The sequence below is a fragment of the Stegastes partitus genome, unplaced genomic scaffold (assembly GCF_000690725.1).
Source record: "Stegastes partitus isolate 25-593 unplaced genomic scaffold, Stegastes_partitus-1.0.2 Scaffold1434, whole genome shotgun sequence".
Lineage (NCBI taxonomy): Eukaryota > Metazoa > Chordata > Actinopteri > Pomacentridae > Stegastes > Stegastes partitus.
Genome location: NW_007579165.1, coordinates 59,082 through 79,691, shown reverse-complemented (window position 1 = coordinate 79,691; position 20,610 = coordinate 59,082). Strand labels below are relative to the sequence as shown.

The 20,610-nt window shown below is 41.3% G+C and overlaps 1 protein-coding gene across 2 annotated transcripts; it reads left to right on the top strand.

Moving 5' to 3' along the window:
- The first annotated feature begins 5,438 nt into the window (after positions 1–5,438).
- On the top strand, positions 5,439–9,727 carry pigr (polymeric immunoglobulin receptor). Of its 2 annotated transcripts, XM_008299568.1 has the most exons (8): positions 5,439–5,543; positions 6,159–6,503; positions 6,584–6,665; positions 6,862–7,088; positions 8,424–8,517; positions 8,595–8,683; positions 8,862–8,909; positions 9,008–9,727. In XM_008299568.1, exons 1-7 carry the CDS (start codon positions 5,495–5,497, stop codon positions 8,885–8,887), a joined length of 912 nt encoding a protein of 303 aa, XP_008297790.1. In that variant the 5' UTR covers positions 5,439–5,494; the 3' UTR covers positions 8,888–8,909; positions 9,008–9,727. The 2 variants fall into 2 exon arrangements, with proteins under 2 accessions (XP_008297790.1, XP_008297791.1); XM_008299569.1 differs by lacking the exons at positions 6,584–6,665; positions 6,862–7,088 and having other exon boundaries at positions 8,860–8,909.
- The last annotated feature ends 10,883 nt before the right edge of the window (positions 9,728–20,610 follow it).

Below are 20,610 nucleotides of genomic sequence, written 5' to 3'. Positions count from 1 at the left end.
CTGTTCCTTAACAAAGTGGAAGAGGGGCTTCGCATTTATGTTTGAACATGCATAAAAGTCCCGTTATCAAGGTTTGCTCTGGCACTGCTTTGGTCATGTAAACAAAAGGAGATGACAAACAGCTTCCATTTCCCAAAAAGCTCAGTATTCAGTGAGTTTAAATTGCATTTGAGTGTGGACACAAGGTTAAAACGCATAGACAGAAGCTGTGTTTTGCTTGTGCGCATGTGGACAAGGCCAAAGGTTTGGGGTTCAGAGACACTTTAAGTCAAACCAAATCATATTTAACATTCAGCTTCAAACCCTTCGCCGTCATGGACATCAGCAGATGTTACACCTTCCCCGCTGATGCTCTCCCAAACCTTTACCGCAGACACCTTCGGCTCCAGCTTGTTGTCTTGGAAGCTCTCTGCCTTTTTTTTTTTTTTTTTTAAGACTTCAGCACATGGAATGCAGCCAAGTGTGCAATTAGTTTTAAACCTTTCTGGACACTATGTATTCAAAGGGGCTGCATTTCCAGCACAGTTCTTTCAATATTGATATAAACCTGCGTAAATTAAAGCCCAGACTTGGCACTTTAATGTAGTTTTCATTCTTTTATTTCAAACCGAAATGTGCTGAAGTTCAGAGCCGGCAGAGCAAAAAAACGTGTCAATATTAAACTCTGGATTGTATTATATGATTGAACTCTACATTATGGGGGGAAATATAATAATTTTTTAATACATTTGTGTAATAGTTTGAGCTACAAACTGCTTGGTAGGTTAAAATTTTACATACAGGACATAATCCAAACCAGTGGTTCAAAAACTTTTGAGCCATGACCCCCAAGATAACAGAAGTTTGTGCTCATGACCCCCTGATTTGAATTTATAATATATCATGCGTAATAATTTTGTTGTTTATGCATTAATGCGTTAAAATTAATGTGTTAATTCCACAGATTAATCTCTTTACATTAACACATTAATTTACTTATGAATGAATGAATGAATGAAATTTATTTCAAACAAATGAAAGGGAAAAAGAATCTAAAAACAAAAGAAAGTCATTTTAAAAAGAGCAAAAAAGAATAATAATAATATCGCATAATCAAATCATAATATTAACGAGTTCAATAAAGGCCTGGGAGGAAGTATACACTTTCAATTTTGACATCCCTAATACAAATTTATTTGATAAATGTAGGCTTTTTTAAAAATAATTTTTTGTGACAATGATCTGGCGACCCCCCTGAAATTATCTTGGGACCCCCATGGGGGCCCCGACCCCCAGTTTGAGAACCACTGATCCAAACTACAACTCAACAGGATGTAAAGAATTTAAAATGAGCTCTTCTCTGACAAGCTGTTAATAAAACAACAATCATTAGTGTTGAAATAAATTATTTATAATAAATAATGCATTATGTACATTATGAATGCAGGACTTCTGTAAATCCCACACGCTGCATCTTTAGTTCTTTTTAAAGCTGAAGACTACAAGTTGAACCAGCATTTCCCTGCTGCCCTGTTGCTGCTAAGAGAGGACAAAGCTAGAACATTACCCCCCAGAGCAAAAAAAAAAAAAAGAGGGTTCGCTTCTATTACTTGTTCTGGAAGAAGTGATCGAGTCAAACACATTCCTTCTAAAATTGCTTTAAACTGCGCTGAGCCAGTGCTGGCTCACATTTGTCACAGAATGCTCCGACCCGAGGCTACGTCTCAGCTGCTTTGGTCTTGTGGTGTGAACGCGTGGGTCAGTACGAACCCTGAAAATGAAACTACCTTGCATGCAGAGATGAAAAATAGGCCGAATTAAGTCTGACATCTCACATTTCTCCTGGAAAGGTCAGATCTCATCGTGTGCTGATTTAATAGCGGGAAAAAGTCCATGTGCTCGCCTCCACATGCTGAAGTTAAATATGATTATCATTATGTTGCTCATTACATGCCTCTTTCCCGGGTGCGGGGCTGGTAAAGGTAACTCGAGGATACACGGGCAGAAATGGAAGCATGCAGATCCTTCACATGAGATACCACTCGCAAGCAAAAGTCCTGCATTTCAAGCCATATTTAAGCCCATCCATCCACTATCTATGCACCGCTTATCCTCACTAGGGTCGTGGGGGCTGGAGTCTATCCCAGCTGACTCAGGGTGAAGGCAGGTTCACCTGGACAGGTCACCAGTCTATCACAGAGCTACACTTAGAGACAGACAACCAAGCACACTCACATTCACACCTACAGACAATTTAGAATCACCAATTAACCTCAGCATGTTTTTGGACTGCCCTGTGATAGACTGGTGACCTGTCCAGGGTGTCCCCTGCCTTCGCCCTAAGTCGACTGGGATAGGCTCCAGCCCCCCCGCGACCCTAGTGAGGATTAAGCGGTGTATAGATGATGGATGGATGTTTTTGGACTGTGTGGGAGGAAGCCGGAGAACCCGGAGAGAACCCGTGCTGCACGGGGAGAACATGGAGACTCCACACAGCCCCCATATTTAAGTGTGTAAGCATTGTCAGCAACATTTACTGACGCAATTGGCTTTTAAACAATTTAAAAGCCACTTTTCAGGGAAAAAGGACCCAGTAATGGTGTTTTATTTATGATATGATTACAGGTGCATTTGCATTTTATTCAAATAAAGTATTTTTCAGGTACAATAAATGAGTAAAAGGTTAGCCGGGGCTAAGCAATGAACAGAAAGAAGAGCCCTAATAATAAAAACAAACATTAGGAGGCATCGTGGCACCATTTTGCTTGAACCATGTCAAAGCCAGGTTGCTTAACAAATAGGAAAACATTTTAAAGTCAGAGACATTTTCTGTAATGAAGTGAAGAAGCAGTAGCGTTTTAGATTTTATGCACACGAGGTACAAAATCACACTCTGTCTCACAGATAAGTTTGTCTCTCATACGACATTAACGTTTAGTAGCTAGACGGGATGTGTACTGCGTGCATCTGAAATTCAGTCCTTCCAAGTCAAAAGGAACATTTCAGATACCCACAGTGTCATTACTGGCATCCACGGCTGTCATTTCAGATATTTACATCGTCGTTTGTTCCAGGACAAATGATGCCATTCACATGTATGGAGGTTCTCATTAAAGACATCTGCAGAAATGTGAATTGCAGATATCTGCAGCTAAAATATGACTCGCTTCAATTCCAGTTTCGGATATCTGCACTTTAGTTCTGAATAATCATAACTCCCCTCGATTCAGTATATCTACTCGGTCCTTTGCGGATATCTTAAATTCAGTTTGAACCAGTCAGAACTAGTCGTGTAGATATGTTGAACTTGAATTATGCATAGTCAGAATGATGATGTGGATATCTCTGTGTGGAATTCTGCCTCAGATATCTGGAATTAGACTTTTGACTGGGCGAAAGGGCATCTCAGATGTTACGTCTGAATAAACAAACATGCGACGGGAACAGCTGGAAATTGCGCAACAGTCCAGTCATAATGACCTTTGAGATATCTGCGACTGTTTTTTCAATTGTATATCTGGAATCAAACGTCTGATGAGTCACAGTGTAATTACGACGAGGCGATACGTCGTTGTTGATAGTCAAACTCCACCATATTCTCATATCGATCCCAACGCATTGAAAAGCTGGGGGTCAGCCTCTCTGGATTTAACCGTTACATCGAGCTTTGTTCGCTAACAAGGCAACCTGTCACTCCTCGGAGTTATTTGTGTGGGCTCATCATCCTTTCATGCCCCCTGAAACTCTGATTTACACCCGCAACAGAGACAAGATAAGGTCTCGTGTTCCCTCCAAGGCCTCGGGGTCAAGCTGTGGCCTCCTCGGCATAAACAAGAGTGGACGAGAGACAAACCTTTACGAGACAGAGCACATGCTTAATATATGGCATATGTAAAAAGAATGCCTTACCCAGCGGCAGCAGGAAAATATAGTATTAATACAGTAAAGCTGGTAAAATGTAGAATTTCTATCACGCAGCTTTCCGACGATATCTGAGGAATTAATAGAAGATGTTTCTGGCCCTGACATTTTAATCAGGTTCACATGCTGTGAGAGGCAAGAGGAAAAGTTCACCAAAATATAATGTTTCATATCTTTTGTAGCGGTGACAAACAAATATATAAACCAGTCTTTCACAATGCTGAGAGGTATGTAAGGATACAGGGATATGACAAGGAGCTCCACTGGCTCCTGAATTGCTTTTGGGAATGTTAAGTTTCGATTCTCCGATGTGCCTGAGCTGTCAAGGGAGGGAAAAAAAAAAGTTCAGTTTCATTTCCGAGATCTGCCTCAATCTTTCCAGGAAATGGATGACCATAAAAGGCTCAGTGGCAACAGCAACAAAAAAGAATAAGGGAGTTCGGGGACATCCTTCACAGAGCAAATTGAGAGGGCTGGAATAATTGTTGGTTAATTCAGTGGCTGAGGGGGTTGTGTGCAGAAGCCTAATCCGACAAATGAAGACTGGACCGACTCCAAAGTTTTCAGGCATCAAAATCAAGCAATTTAACTGCAGCCTGCCAAATGAATCCCCTGCAGCCGTGAAGGGAAAGGGGACTTAGAGTGCGGCTGCTTGGGGAGAAAAGGTTATTAAAAATGGCTAAGGCTAAGTATGACATGCTTCAACTTACAAGCCAAAAACTTTGAGGAACAGTTCAACATTTTGGTGAACACGGTTTTGTGTTGTTTTGTCTGGAGTTAGACAAAAAGATCAATACTTTTCGCATGTCTGTACGCTTTATACACAGCTACAGTACATCTAGAGCTACATCCAGAACATAATTAGCTTAGCTTAGCATGCAATTTGTGCAAAAACCAAATTGTCTACATATAAACTTGTGGTTTTTTAGGTGTTATGTGACCTTGTTCATTTTAATAATTAATGGGCCTTAATGAAACCTTAATGATGTATTACTTTTGGACAGGCTAGCTGTCTTCTCCTGTGTTTATGCGAGCTAACGTAAGCTAACTTGCCGCTAGCTGTAGCTTCATTTACCATGCAGCCATGTGAGGTATCAATCTTCTCATCACTTGACAAGAAAGCTAATGAATCTATTTGTAAAAATGTTTATCTGTTCCTGTAAAATCTTGATTCTCTTGAATACCATTGCATTTGTGATGTTTATTTCAATAAGGAAGTGCCTGAGAATGAAAGAAAACCCCCTTCATATCTTACAGAAATACAACTTGCATTGATTTTTCACACATTTCCAATTTAACCCTTTCAAGAACTGAGAAACACAACAGGAGGAATGCTATTTTCAGGGCACGCAAGTGAGACAGTTGTTTTCAGAAAGTCACAGACAAATCATGGAAACTAACATCAGCTGCACAGTCAGCTCAGCTTGGTAGACGTCCAAGGCAATTAAAATCCAATTGGCACTTACATGGTTAACATCTGGAACATCTGGATCCAACTTACGATCACATGACCACGAGGAATTTGCCACTGCGGAACCTGGAGTCTGTGTTTGCAGTGAGAAGAAAATTTGCTGGGAAAACTTTAGGTTGAAACATGCTGCAGCTCTACATACTCACCCTCGGCTTGTTACCATGGATCCCAGGTAATAACTATGACGACTGAGGTCATCTTGTTACAAAAGTACCAAAAAAAACCTTCACAGTTGTGGATAATTGTTAAAAACAGGATGTTTAATGTCGGGCTGCAGCCTCCTCCCGTTGTTATTGTGCTTTTGGCAAATAGTAGCGCTATAATGTAACACGCTTTTTATGCTTCAATTCCCTTCACTGTTTTACTACTTTACTGTATTAATCCTTTGTTGAAAACAGACTAGAAAGGTTGTTCGAGCTGCCGCTTACTGCAGGAGCCTGAGAGAGCTTTTGTGTTTTTGTAAATCTTCCAAGCTTCCCGTACTGTTTGCCCAATGGCAACAGCATGTTTGATGTTTATTTTGTCAAACCTTCAAAAGCCTGTGTAACATAGAGGGATAATCCAATTTTGAAATAAGAAGTATGGAGAGGAGACGTTAGGGTGGGAAAAAAATGGCTTGTAACAAAGGAAGTAGCAGACATAAATTAGGCACAAGCATTGCTCAAGGCCACATCTCACAATTGCAGATAAGAGTTGTCCACTGTGAGTAACGGTGCTGTTCCGTCTGTGGCATGATAGAAAGCTCAAACTGGCGCTCCAACATTTAGTTGTCTCCACTTTCTATCAGCCTCCCTCTGCAGGGTAAACACAGAGGAGGAGTTTATAGTCCTGGAGGGTGGATCCCTCACCATCCCGTGCCATTATGAGCGTCAGTACGCCGGCCATGTGAAATACTGGTGCCAGGGGACAACGAGGGAGTTCTGCACCACCTTAGCTCGAACCGACGACACCGGCCCGAACGATCCGGCTGAGGATAAAGTGAGCGTTTTCGACGACCCGGCCCAGCAGGTGTTCACAGTGACCATGAACAAGCTGAAGGTGGGGGACTCGGGGTGGTACATGTGCGGCGTGGAGATAGGCAGTGTGTGGAACGCTGATGACGTCGCCTTCACCAACATCAAGGTCGTTCACGGTGAGCAATCTGTGGATCATGAACTGATATTGCGCAGCTGCAAACTGGTTTTTCATGCATTTTCTCGATCATTTCTGCAGGTATGTCAATCCTGCACAGCAGAGTGAGTGGGGAGGAGGGAAGTAGTGTCACAGTTGAATGCCTCTACAGTGAGAGATACAGGTGCTGGATGTTTCCTATCTTGTTTTTGGGACATTTTTTAGAACTATTTCACCGTGGAGACGTTTTCAAATCCGAATTGTTAAAACCGAGTCGATCACACATTAGAAACGTGGTTATTTGTTTGAAATCTCCAAATCATGTCAGTGCTGGTGGACAGTCAGCATCCCCTGACTCCCCTGTGACTGCCTGCCAACAGAGAAAGTGAGAAGAAGTGGTGTCGGAGCGGAGACCAGCGCTCCTGCCGGCTGACAGGTTCTGAGGGGAGCTACGAAGATACTTCAGTGGCCATCAGCGATGACAGAACTGGGGCTTTCACTGTAACCTTAAAGAAGCTGCAGATGAGAGATTCTGGCTGGTACTTGTGCTCTGCAGGGCAGCAGCAGTTATCCGTGCAGGTGCTGGTCACGCCGCGGCCCACCACTGGTAAGCAAAGACGCCTCAGCTTTATCTAACAAGTATAATGTTCTTTCATATTGCATTGAATGGGAATCTNTCTAACAAGTATAATGTTCTTTCATATTGCATTGAATGGGAATCTAGACAAGTTGGTCGGTCATTTAGTTAACAAAACGGCACTGATCAAGGTTTATTTTCTTCTTTTATTGGGCGTTAAATGATTTTAAAGTGCTAACAAACAGTCTAACATGATCTAGAGAGGGCTGCAAGGGGTTAGCACTGTTGCCTCGCAGCAAGAAGGTCATCGGTTCGCGTCCCGGTGGGGGCACCGGAGTCATTCTGTGTGGAGTTTGTATGTTCTCCCCGTGCAGCGTGGGTTCTCTCCGGGTTCTCTGGCTTCCTCCCACAAGGTCCAAAAAAACGTTGAGGTGAATTGGTGATTCTAATTGGTCCGTAGGTGTGATTATGAGTGTTCTTGGTTGTCTGTCTCTAAGTGTAGCCCTGTGATAGACTGGTGACCTGTCCAGGTGTCCCCTGCCTTCACCCTGAGTCAGCTGGGATAGACTCCAGCCCCACTGCGACCCTAGTGAGGATTAAGTGGTGTATAGATAATGGATGGATGATCTAAAGAACAAAACACTAAATCTAAACGAGTAGATCTGCTGACTACAAAGGCCATAACATGAGCTTCACATCATTGTTATTTAAACCATTCAGTGACCCCTTATGCCTTCTAGATGATGCATTATCATCCTGGAAGAGACCAATCTCATCAGTATGGAAATGTTTCATGACAGGATGCAGGTGATCACTCAGATAATTTGCAGCGACCCTTCACCTCAAAGGAGACAAATGGGCCCAAACCATGTCAGCGAAACGCCTCCCACTGCACACCAGATCCACAGCGTCCCCTCGCTGTAGGGGTCAAGGGTTGAGGTTTTTGCCTCAATTTGTCACCAGTCAGTATATTATCTGAGTAAGATTTTTACGGCGATCCATGTATTAGAGTTATTTCACCGTAACCAACCAACAAACAGACTGATCGATGTCCCCAACAGACTCACCATTTGAAACCCCCTCAAAGTCTTTGAAGGCTGTTTAAATAGCACATTTTAGGCAGAAAATGTAAGAACAATTCTGCGACTGCACGGCCTTTCCCCAATGTCACTGCTGAAAGGAGAAGCAGCAGCTTTAACGATCAATATGTGTTTGTGACAGACGGCGGGGGTTCTCAGGTCTCCAGCTGTACAACGGATCGATTATTACAAGTCAAGAATCTCTGTGTTTTTGAACCCTGCAAACACGCTTTCGCTTACAATATATCATCTCCACCTCTGTGTATAATATCTTTATCTTCAACAGCGGCGTCGACAACATCCCCACCTGCACCGCAACAGTCCGTGGTGCATCTGCCTCCACCCAAACCCATCACTAAGGAGTCCTGGAACAGTCACAGGTAGGAGTGATGTTTATGATGTTTAAACAAATGCTGAAGCTAGACGCTGCTCCGACTGCTTTGTGTCTGTGTTTCAGTCGCATGTTGGAGCCTATCGTGGTGTGTTCGTCTCTCATGCTCCTCGTGGCTTTGGCCATACTGGGAAGAAAGTTGTGGAAACTGCACAGTAGGGCAACTTCTACCTTCTTTCAATTTAAAATATATAATGTGTGCAATACAATACCGCGGATCCTCTGAATCATAGTAAATGCATTAGATATATCTGTGCAAGGTAAGATCATTTGCATCTTTTTTTCTTTTTTTTTTTCCCGTGCCTTTAATGTCCCCACTATTCATTTCTAGAGGTGGATCCTGTGCGAAGACAAGTTAAGGACATTAAAGCAAGATTCAATGTAAGCCCTCTATTACCATATCTGTCACTGTTCTATTAGATCCTGTTCAAAAGCACCATTATCATTAAAGAAGTCGTTTATCTTTCTGTCTCCCGCAGGAGTATCCAGGGGATGTAAGTGACTTGCAAAATGCTACAGTTGTTTTCATTAACAAGGAATCCCAGGACTTGTACTGAGATCAGCCCGAGCGGTGTTTATTGCTACTCTCTGTTATTGAATGTAAATGTTGTGTCAGTTTACTGCACAGAACATGCGCTGTCTTCCCTCGTTTTTTGTTTTTTTTCTAGATTAGATACTGTTCCGTTTGACATCTTCGGAGAGTTATGCGTCTTGCTTGCTGCTTTCCACATACAGCTGCTACAGTCCGCAGATCACATGTAACTGAAACCGAAATTCATCATGCAAAACGAACTTGGCACATATTGCGGATGTCTGTTCATTGTGGTTAGTAATGCTGTATTTTCTTTTCGCTGGGTTCCGGTTGTAGACTAAATAAAATGAAAATAATTATGTATATGACTCATTGTTTCTTCACCACGTAATCATTTGTGAGAGGAAATTAAATCATAATGCTTCACTGTAGAGGGCCATCATTTCCTAATCAATAATTATGTTTAATGGGAAAAATAAAATGACTGCCGTGTGGTTTTGTTTCGCCGCCATTCAGTCGAGCTACAGTTTGCATTCATTTCTCCTTCTGTTATTGTGTTATGGTGTTGAATAATGTCGAGATAAGTGTTTTTGCAGAACATTACGATGTTACAGTGAAGCTGGCCTTTGAACTCGTGCATATAAAGTTTCAGCTTTTCAGAATTTAATCCTGTTTGACATTTGTGTGATTTTTATTAAACTTTTTTTGCAATTAGTGTATGAGTTCTTGACAGTTACAGGGCAAAAAGAGACAACACTTGTTTCTGTAAGTTTGCTAGCTAATCTCACACCGATGCAATGGTAGCATTTAGTTGGAGTTTTCATGACTGTTTTCCCTTAATAAATGTATAATAGTCGACATTTATCTCTGCTTTGGTCTCCACCAACTGCTGAGTGAAATATTTGGCTCTTTGGTTGCTAAATGCCCCACTGTTTTTCCTAACTAGTTGCTAACTTGGTATGTCTGCCATTTGATAATGGACGGGTAATATTTGCTGGGTTTTGAAGATTTTTCAACTGAATAGAGCTGAAACATAGTTACAAGAATGGTTAGAGAACCAAAACAGTCCATTTTGAGGCCAAACAATTAAAGCTTGTCATGCTATGGCTTACTAATTTGCTTCTCAAACATGCTACAGATGCTAAACTACGTTAGTATTCAGCAGGAATTTTATGTTTGTTTTCCCATGATGAATGTGTAGAAAGTACATTGAGTATAGATTTAGTTCTGCTTTGGTCTCCACAAACTATTAGGTGTAATATTTTGTTATTTGGTCAATAAATGGGCCTCTGTTTTTACTAGCTTGTTGCTAACTTGGTATGTTTGCCATTTGATGCTGGGCAGGTGGTATTTGCTGGGTTTTGGAGCTTTTCAAGATGAACAAAGCTAATATAGTGCTATGAATGTGGCTAGGGAACAAAACAGTACATGTTTGGGCCAAAAAAAAACAAAGCTTGTAATGCTATGGAAAACCTGTTGGCGAATCAAACATGCTACAGATGCTAAGCTACATTGGTATTTAGTAGGAGTTTTCATGTTTGTGTTTTCATGATAATTGTACAGTAAGTACAGTCAGTGTACACTCGACTTTGCTTTTTTTCTACTGCTAAGGAACTATTTCGCTCTTTGGTCAGTAAATGCCCCACTGTGTTTACTAGCTAGTTGCTAACTTGGTGTTTCCAACATTTGATGCTTGGTAGGTCATATGTGCTGGGTTTTTGGAGCTTTTTTCAATTTTGCTTAAGAGTGCTAAAACAGTGTTTGAAAGTGGATAAAGAAGCAAAAAAGTAAGTTTTCGGCCAACCAAACAAAGCTTATTATGCTACGATAACTTGTTTGCTAATCAAACATGCTACAGATGCTAAGCTACATTAGTTCACATTACATTATTTTGGAGTTTTTAAAAAAAATTTTTTAATATAATTTGCCATTTGATGCTGGTCTTACAACACAGCAAAAAAGACACTTTGATCCAGACAGGGCACTGCCACTCAGTCTTGATGCCATTTTGTCCTCTTGACAGATTCGTGGTACTGCAACAAATAAACCCCCTGCAGCCCAAAAATTATTCCAACATGAAACAAGGTTTGCTTTCCTATTTCTATTATAAATGTTTATTCCATACAAGTTTCATATTTGTAAAACTTCCATAGAGTATAGTCCACACAATGCAAAGTCTATAGGCCAGGGGAGGGTAAGCAAGTGGGATGCACAACATAGATGCAAACCCGGAAGCCAAAAAACTTTTTGGCATATGTGCCTGCTCAGCAGTTTTCATTCAAATGAGTGGGTGCAATCTTTGAATCCAGCATCCAGTTCTACTTCGTACATGTAGGTTTAGTTTTGCCTGAGGAAGCAGATCTTCAATTTTAGCAAAACTCAGTGTGACCTTTTGGAGACTTTCTGAAGAATTGTCAGTGTATCTAAAGTCCTGTCCACATATTTACTGATTGTATTTAAATTGAATGAACATTAAACACTAATCATGCCACTCTAGACCACTGACCGCCTTTGATTTAAGGATAACATTTAGAGATAGACACAATGGTGGCAACCTCTCTGTTCCAAACTACTGCGAAGAAAGAAGTGCAAACTGAAGAAATATTAGATGCAAGCTAGTAAATCTTGTCTCCTTGTAAAGCCCGCGGGACGGACACGAGAGAGACGATTTCAGTTATTGTTGCTGGAGAACTCGACTGCAGTGTTTGTTTCATAACGTCATAATGAAACAGCTAATTAACACATGCGGGCAGAGACGCAGTGGGACAGAAAACTTGTGGGAGAATATGCAGATAATGTGAACGTGATTGAGATGCACTTATCTTAAGAAAGGAGACACATGACAAAAGACAGACTAAATTAGAATGAGTTCACAAATTACCTGAAAGTAACAGCTCCACATTTCATGCTTGAACTGCCTATTCTCAGACTGAACTGAACTGGAAATTGAATGGGCTAATGAGACGCCTGGAACAGCTGTTGAGCCAAGAGTCGGCTAGACCTTGAAAATGTTAATATTAATGTTTGGTTCACCTTCAGTTGAAGACAAATGTGAATTCAGAGTGAGACGGTGTCATCCATGTGCTACCCGTGTCTCGTGGACGGAGGTTTCTGCTGCAGTGCTTTTTCCTTTACAGTCCTTCGTGAGCATTTTCCTGACATTTACTTTTTTGTAGTGCATTTTGTTAATTACTGTTTATAACAGCCACGTTTGTCATTTCAGAAAAAGCTTCAGGTTACTGTACAATAGGTTAATGTCACCCCAGAGGTTAGAATGACAAGAGCCAACAACAACAAAATACCCTGAGCAACGCAGGCACTTCATTTAGTGGTTTAGGTAACAAAACAAATGGCCAGTGTTGCTGTTAGTGGTTGGAAAATTGGAAAATGTAGAACTCACCGGGTTTTATTTGATAAACTGCATTAGTGCTGTCGGTTCCTAATGTATGGACAGAATTAGGACTATTGTAAATGTCAGGGTAAATGAGTCAACACCTCCTCCTGTTAAAAGTTTTTTTTTTTTTACCTTGTTAGCATGTCCATTTAGTGTTTCTGTTTTTTTAATGCTGGAAGACACACCCTGTGCAAAAAAGCATTTTCACATAAAAACTGCACTGTAGTGATCCATCCATTATCTATACACCGCTTAATCCTCACTAGGGTCATGGGGGGCTGGAGTCTATCCCAGCTGACTCAGGGTGAAGACAGGTTCACCTGGACAGGTAACCAGTCTATCACAGGGCTACACTTAGAGACAGACAACCAAACACACTCACATTCACACCTACGGACAATTTAGAATTCACCAATTAACCTCAACATGTTTTTGGACTGTGTGGGAGGAAGCCGGAGAACCCGGAGAGAACCCACGCTGCAAGGGGAGAACATGGAGACGCAGAAAGACCCTGGTGTCCCCACCGGGACATGAACCGGCGACCTTCTTGCTGCGAGGCAACGATGCTAACCACTGCTCCACCTTGCAGCCCCACTGTAGTGATCGTAGTCACATAAACGTTGATTCAAACCTCATCCTGTCGACCTGCATGTTGGGGCTTTCTGAATCATTAATCACCCTCAGAATTCTTTTCTTTTTCGATCATATGTGGCTGAATTACTTCACTTGTCACTGGAGAGTAGTTTTACAGTGTTTGAGCAGAGTGGCAGGTGAGCTGGTGTGCTCGAGCTGCAGTGAGTGGGGATGGAGAAAGAGGCAAAGAGCAACGGATTCTGAAGGACGCATCACTGGTGAGTTCCATCGAAATAATTTTAAAGCAGGAAGGAATCATTTTTTATTAAAACATCCACTTGTACATATGTCGTTTTGATACACACGTGAGTTTTTCAAGGTTAAATCAATAACCAGACAGGGACTTTAGGTTAATGTTAGTATTAATTAATTCATTTTGGGTTTTTTATACAGTCCATTTTCAACCACATCTCCTTCGCAACAGAGGACTGCGAAGCCTCACCTGGTTAAATATATATAGAACTGAGGGTTTATATAAAACAAGGCGAGTTTAAAGAAAAGAAAACACTACATCATACATCAATTTGAGAGTTCTCTGTTAAACTTTTCCTTGTGCGTAATCCCTTTTATGACTGTAATTACCGTGTACGTCGACCGCAGGGAAATAATTGCATTTGCATTACCATAACAATATTTAGGAATCGTCCTTGTCGTCATGGACACTTAATTGCGTGGTGCTTTATAATGGGCTTTGTCATTTTTAATTAAACATTTGGAGGCTCATTGTGTGCCGTGATAAATAAATTCAATAAGCACACACCAGCAAGCAAGATAAGTCAAAGAAAATCTACCAAAAAAAAGAGAGAGAATAATAGAAAACTAAAGTGTTAAAAGACAGCTAAAATAGAGTAAAATGTATAAATAAGGAGACAGATGAATAAATCAGCAAATAAAATCAATTATGTAAAAGCCAGACTAAAAAGCTTCTGCTTTTAAAATACCAATATTCTCTGCTGCCCTCGGGTCTCGAGGAAGGCTGTTTCGGAAACGTGGGTCATATTAACAAAAGGAAGCCGCTCCGTGGGTTTATGTTCTGGCTCTGGGCATAATTAAAAGGCCACTGTTGTTGTCTGTTGTGTGTATGCATGTGTATATATAATTTATCGTGCTCTATTCCATTCTCTCCGGCTCATTCTTTTCAAGCCGACTTTCACCACCGTCTTGTCTCCTCTGCGTTACAGGGACTCCATCATTAATCTTAATGCGTTTCAAGCGGAATCAGTTCTGCCACTAGATGGAGGTCAACCCTGTATGAAATATGTTCTTTCCATTATGTATTGCTGGTGTCTGTGTGCAGTCTATTCATGCGCAAAAAAAAAAAAAAGAAATGTTCCTTTGTTTTCCTGACCACACGCAGTCTGTAAGAAAGAAGAAAAAAAAAAGAAGAAGTGGAAGAAAAAGCAGGAGGCTGTTGCTCATCCCCTCAGAGCTGTACACAGAAAAACACAGGATTACAGCATCTAAACATTCACGGCGCATGTTTGTGAGTGTGTTTTCTTTCTACTCCAATATGAAAACATTCCAATCCCCGCTGACGTCTGTGTGAATTAGAAATTACATTTCTGTAACCATTCCCTTGAGCCTTGGCATTTGAGGGCATCAACAATCAATACATTTGTACTCACCTTGTGCGCAGCTGCTGCAGATAATAAGGCATCAGTGGGAAACATGGAGGGCCAGGCTGAAGGATGAGACTCTTCTATGCGACAATCGGTACGTAGGCCAGGCATTGCACACGCATACGTGGTCCCCATTAACTGCTGCACTGTTCTTGCTCATGCAGGCCCAAGTGGACAGGAGGATTAGGAGGCTTCTTAATGAGGATAAAAATAACTTAATGACTTTCAGAAACATGAAAGCCTGAGGTACACTGCTGTCCACAAACTGATATAAAGCCTTCACTAGAGCGCTGTTTTTACCACTAGAACTTGAATTTTTTTAGCATATTGCAAACCTCATTTTTTGCTGCGTCTTGTTTCAGGTATTCTAAAACAAGTCCGCTGCGAGCTACACGGAGAAAGGGGCATCATTCCCCTCAGTGTTTCTACAGTAACAGCAGATGAAAACAAAAACACAATAAAATGTTACCTTACCAGATCCCATTCAACCATACGATCCGGCGTGACTTACCGGAGTGCCGCCGGCGCCCCTGAGAGAGCATAGCGAGGCTGCAAATGAAGGGCACGGCCCGGCCCTGCTGTGGCACGGCACATCTGAACTCCCCCGAGTACGTCTCCATTAAAGATACAGCCTCAGACCACATTTCACACCGTACTCAACAGATTTATATTTCAGCCTGTTTGATGACATAAAAACATGTGTTACGGTTTTGTTTACTTTTTGTTTTAGCTTCAAGGTCCCTACGTAGAGTCTTTGGGTCTGTAAACAACAGCATAATATCCAAGGCTGGTTCGTTACAGCTAAGAGCCAAAAGCAGAGCACCTTGAGACCGAGATGAGCTTTTCTAAAGGATAATAACACCACGGGCTGTGCCACCATAGTGGTCTGCGGAATGAGCAAAAGAACATTTCCTGTATGAAAAGAAAAACACTCCTCTTCAGTATACAGAAGAATGATACAAATATGATGATAGGATTAAAGCTCATATAAAGTTGAATGACATTTTAAAATGTTTTTCCTGCTTTTGTTTAACTGTGTATCACGCTACTTTTAAAAGAATCAAGTTGTGGATTCCGTTGCAATTGTATGTGTTTTTTTTATTAGTTTAAATTACAAAATTTAAAAAACGATTACAAACACAGAGGACCTCAGATGGATCCCTGAGGAACCCCATAATACACTGTAGGAAAGAATGTCTTTCAACTCCGACAGTTTTGACAGCAAAGTTTATTCTGACTACACCAAAACACATAGTAGTTACTGGACGTGACTTTCGCTTTATAAGAGAGAAAAAAAACAATTGAGTTTGTTATTTCAGCCGAAGTGGTGAATTTTACGTTGTTGATGCCGACGTTTGAGAGCAGAAGATTTCTACTTGATGAGGACTTTGATACGGTGGAAAATGGAGCTTGTTGTCCTCTCAAAATTTCACAAATTAGCATTTGTTTTCTCAGAGCTTAGCCACTCGGCAGTGATGCATCAATTTTTCAGGGTTATTTAGAAGTACCTACTGTGAAGGAGGTACTTTATTTTTGGTGAAACCGGCCTTGAAAGAGGATCAGAGGGGCAGCTGGGAAATGCACAAAGATTCGAGCCACCCTAAAATGACCCCAAAGTTTGTTACCACTTCACTGCAGCACTAACCACTAAAAATAAAATGCTAAACTTTGAATGGTAGTATATTACGCTACTAAATTTGTAGCTTGATATTGCTGACTTCCATTTAAAATGATTTGCAGACGGTTGCTTTTTCCCCGCACGCGTTAACAATGTGCAATGTGAACTATTTAAGAGACAATCAGCGGAAATGTGTGACATTTTACTGGAATGCTGACAAGACTTTTTTTTTTTATCTCGGGATGCCACAGAGGCACAACACTGCTGTACACTTTACACAACATTTATAAACAAAGACATTTCAGTGCTTCCTGAAATTTGAGATATCTTCGCATCAATGCAGCGTGAAGTGTTTCTGTGCGTTCTCGGCCCTGGATGCAGAGGCTAGAAAACGGTCTGTGTTGATGGTCAGTGGATGGAAATTGCTCATTTCATCTCCTACCGCTGACAGTGAGCGGCTCAACTTTTCTTTTTTTTCCTTTCTTTCGTTGTCAAACTGGTATAAAGCCATCTCTTGGGGCCTAATGTAAAAACAACAGCAAGTGTTCCAATTAGCTCTGACTGAGGATGTTTCGTAACCATAACAATGCGTCCCACCAGACGCCCTATACAGTCTTAAACTTTATGTAACTATGCATTTGAGATCATAGCCTCCTCACACGAACATGGTAAAAAAGATGTAAGGCAAAACAACAGAAATTGCGTAACGTCTTTGTTGATTCACATTCCTGCGCCCACACTTTTTTTTTTTTTTTTTGAACACTGCAAACATTTAAGACTAATGTTTGGAGGCACTGAGATGATTTTCATGGCATAAACACTCATTAGCGCGAGAGACATCTGACTGTTAACTAACACTTACCACATAATTGCATTATAATGTGCTGTTAATACGATTACAATGCCTGACAGGCATTTATTTTGGGTCCTTCTGACATATAATTGAGGTTAAGTTGGTTTTTCTTTAAGAGCTGCAGAACAGCTGCTTCCTAATGAAACAGTCATGGAAAATGCCAGAGGAAAAGAGACTGTTTTGACAATTTCCTGACGGAGCTACATCAGGGTTGAGCTCCTTCAACAATGAGGATTGTGATTTTAAATGTCATTTGCCAGCGTGGAGGAGCATTCCTGCAATGTGGTCCAACTGGGTCAAGAAGCATTGTGCTGTCATCGTCTGCAGAAAATGTACAGCGATAACAATTGGGTGCCGAGGGTGGACGGAAGCCCATCGAGCGTCTGACCTCCGCTATCTCTACTTTCCAGAAATGATATTTACAATCTGAACTATATTCCACAGTTTGACACATTCTGTACGTATGTGCTCCAGCGAATGTGGCAAATGGGTTCATTTTAGCAGACGCACGGCGCACCAAATGAATTTAATTGAATAAAATACCGCCGTTCGAAACAAGTTCCATATTCAGAGAGTGACAAAAACCTTTCATGAAAACGCCCTTGAATGACACGATTCAGTTATCTGTAAAATGCTTTTGAACTTCAGAAATAATGAGAAACAACAGTCATTTCTGTCAGCTTCTGAGTCCCACTTTGACAAGTCTGATGTGCAAGTCCTAACAGAGCGCTCGCTGATAATGTCGGATTTCGGAATCCTATCAAATATATATGACCGCCTGATATTGGTTATTTGCATATAAAAACCTTCCTGCTCCACCAGGACGACTCACTGGCTAAAGACTGCGCACGGCTAGACGGATGCTGCATCTGCAAAGTGCTGCCAAATCCCTGGAACTTTCTGCATTGCAAACTGCAAACTAATCAAGTTAGAAAGCTTTATTTCTTTTTAAAAAACTGATATTGTTTTTCAGCTGCTTTCACTGAAAAACTGCTTTGTCATAAAATGAAACTAAATACAAGCGGAGTCTTGTGGGATAATTATCTTCCTCTGCTCGAGAGAAGATGCTCAAGAAAATAGAAAGCGCACACAGGGATCAATATCTATTTCATGCTTCTATGGTACCATTGGCACTGTGCAGTTTATTGGTGCAACAACTCAATTTTGACCTGCTCCGAGTGCTTAAGGGGATATTAAGGTGAGTTTGGTAATTTATAGGCTAATGATGGGTTTTATGCTACAGTCAGGGTAATTTTCAGCACCGACTTATCACGAGTGCAGCTCTGCCTCAGCTGGAGCCTAATCTTTTCTGGGACAGTTGGCTTTCTGTAGTACTCTGGTTTTGTCATTGCAGATTTTTGTTCTGAAACTGTTGCAGCGTTTGCTTGTTCTGACTGATGCATATGGGAGAATGTACTGTGTTGCGCTTTTCTGGCGGCGTCGTTCGCCTGCACCGTCAGTGAAGACGTCACTCTGACAATGTGGGTTTAGGAGCTTTTTCCACTGTGTTCCAAATAGCTGGCCGATAGTTCTTCTAACTGGTCGGCATCTTCGCATTGGTTTGCTTGCCTGCAGTCACAGCAACACTGATGTGATTTCTCCCAGAATGTCAGAGCTTCCATTGGCTCAAAGCTCTCATGAGGGAGTAAGTACCACGGTGGTGTCTGTTATTGCGCGGTGAAGCTCAAGTGATGGTTGTGTGCAAAAGTGTAATTTTTAAAAATTGTTCTGTGCACCATTTGGCAAACTGTTATGGATTACATACCCTGCTGTGAAAATCTGAGTGCCAGAGAATAACTCAAATCAGTGAGCCCCGTTCTTTGCCAGGAGCACAAGTCGATCTCGTGGCTTTTGAGCTATTTTACCGGATACCTGAAAACTCTGACCTGCTGCTGGTGGATCTGCGGAATTTTGCAGCATTTATCAATGTCTATAAATGAAATTTCATAAAATAGCTGGTATTTCAGTCTGGACCTAAGCTAACATTACCATCTGCCATGCCATTAGTATGGCTGCAAAATTCTCCTTTTTGTAATTTATACAGAAAACAACTCCCACAGAGTGCATGATAGATAATACAACGGAACCCCTAAAGCTGCAATACTCAGTTTTTCTTTTATTATTTTTTAATTTTTTGGAACTAACATTATAAAGCAACATTAGAAATCACTTAAAGTCATGTTTCTGGCATCCTGATGATGTTGATCCGGCAGTAACTCTCCTTCAGCTGGTGTTGCAGTCAAGACACCATAAAATGGGAAACAGTTTGGATTTGAAGCAGGAAGTTTGACACCCAGTCACAAAAATGAAGTTAAAAATAAATCAGACTGTCCACTGGCAATTTAGTGATAGGTGTGTATCCTGAGTCCTCTTTGTCTGTGACTGAGACGAGACCAAATAAAAATCTGATCGATTCCAAGGCAAGACTGAGACCTTCAAGAAGCTGTCTCAAGCCTGGTCTGGAGTTATGGTCTGCACTTATATAGCGCTTTTATCCAAAGCGTTTTACAAGTGTGTTTCTCATTCACCCATTCACACACACATTCATACTCCAATGGTGATGCACGGTGCTGCCTGCCATTGGGAGCAACTTCGGTGTCTTGTCCAAGGACACTTTAACTGTGGAGGGGATCGAACTGCCAACCTTGCGATTGGAGGACAACCTGCTCCACCACCTGAGCCACAGCCACCCACTTCTACAACACTACCTTTAGCTGTGTTTTGTTCTGAGAAAATCTGGACATCCCTCAGTGTTTAACAGTTCACCTCTAACCTCTATTGAATTTTGAGAGTATTATTGCTGCTAACATGCCTGTTTGACTGCACCTTTGGAAATCTACAGATGGTAAAATTCACACTCATTTGACCACTTTTTGATACTGTAGCGATCCCAGAGCCGGATATGCTGAAACCGAACACTTGTGCTGCAATGCACCATGGGAGTTTGGGGTGACGGGGTTATAAGTGTGTCTATTGTGGTTCATGTTGTTCAGCATTGTTGCTGGTGTTTCTGATTTATTGTGCTTTTATGGTTCAGTTGGTTGAGACGGGTTAGTAAGTGTTGTGCTGATGGCACAGTGAGTGAGATGTGTAGTCTGTGTGATGTGTTCCGGCCACTGCTCACATGTGTTTTTGTGATATCTGTGTCAAAATAAAAGCGTCTAGTTGTGTAGTGCGCAACAGAAAAGCATATCGAGCGTCATCCTTCTGCATAGCTCAGCACAATATAAATATACGAATTACTGCAGCTTTAAAATAAATACATAGTTTTGAAGTCCAGCTACAACAAATCCTTGACAAATTCATTGAAATGATCTAATCTTCAAGTTTGTTTTGATTGAGGTGGACCAACCCAAGAGGAGCAGTGGATAATATAGGATTAGCATACAGAGGCATAATGGCGTTTCTGTTTATATGTAGGGCTGCAAGGTGG

Bases quoted from the DNA above. Each gene is read 5' to 3' on its own strand.
- pigr (XM_008299568.1), top strand. From the start codon at position 5,495: ATGCTGCAGCTCTACATACTCACCCTCGGCTTGTTACCATGGATCCCA. The intron at 5,544-6,158 runs GTAATAACTATG...ACTTTCTATCAG, and splicing joins CTTGTTACCATGGATCCCAG to CCTCCCTCTGCAGGGTAAAC. The intron at 6,504-6,583 runs GTGAGCAATCTG...TCATTTCTGCAG, and splicing joins CAACATCAAGGTCGTTCACG to GTATGTCAATCCTGCACAGC.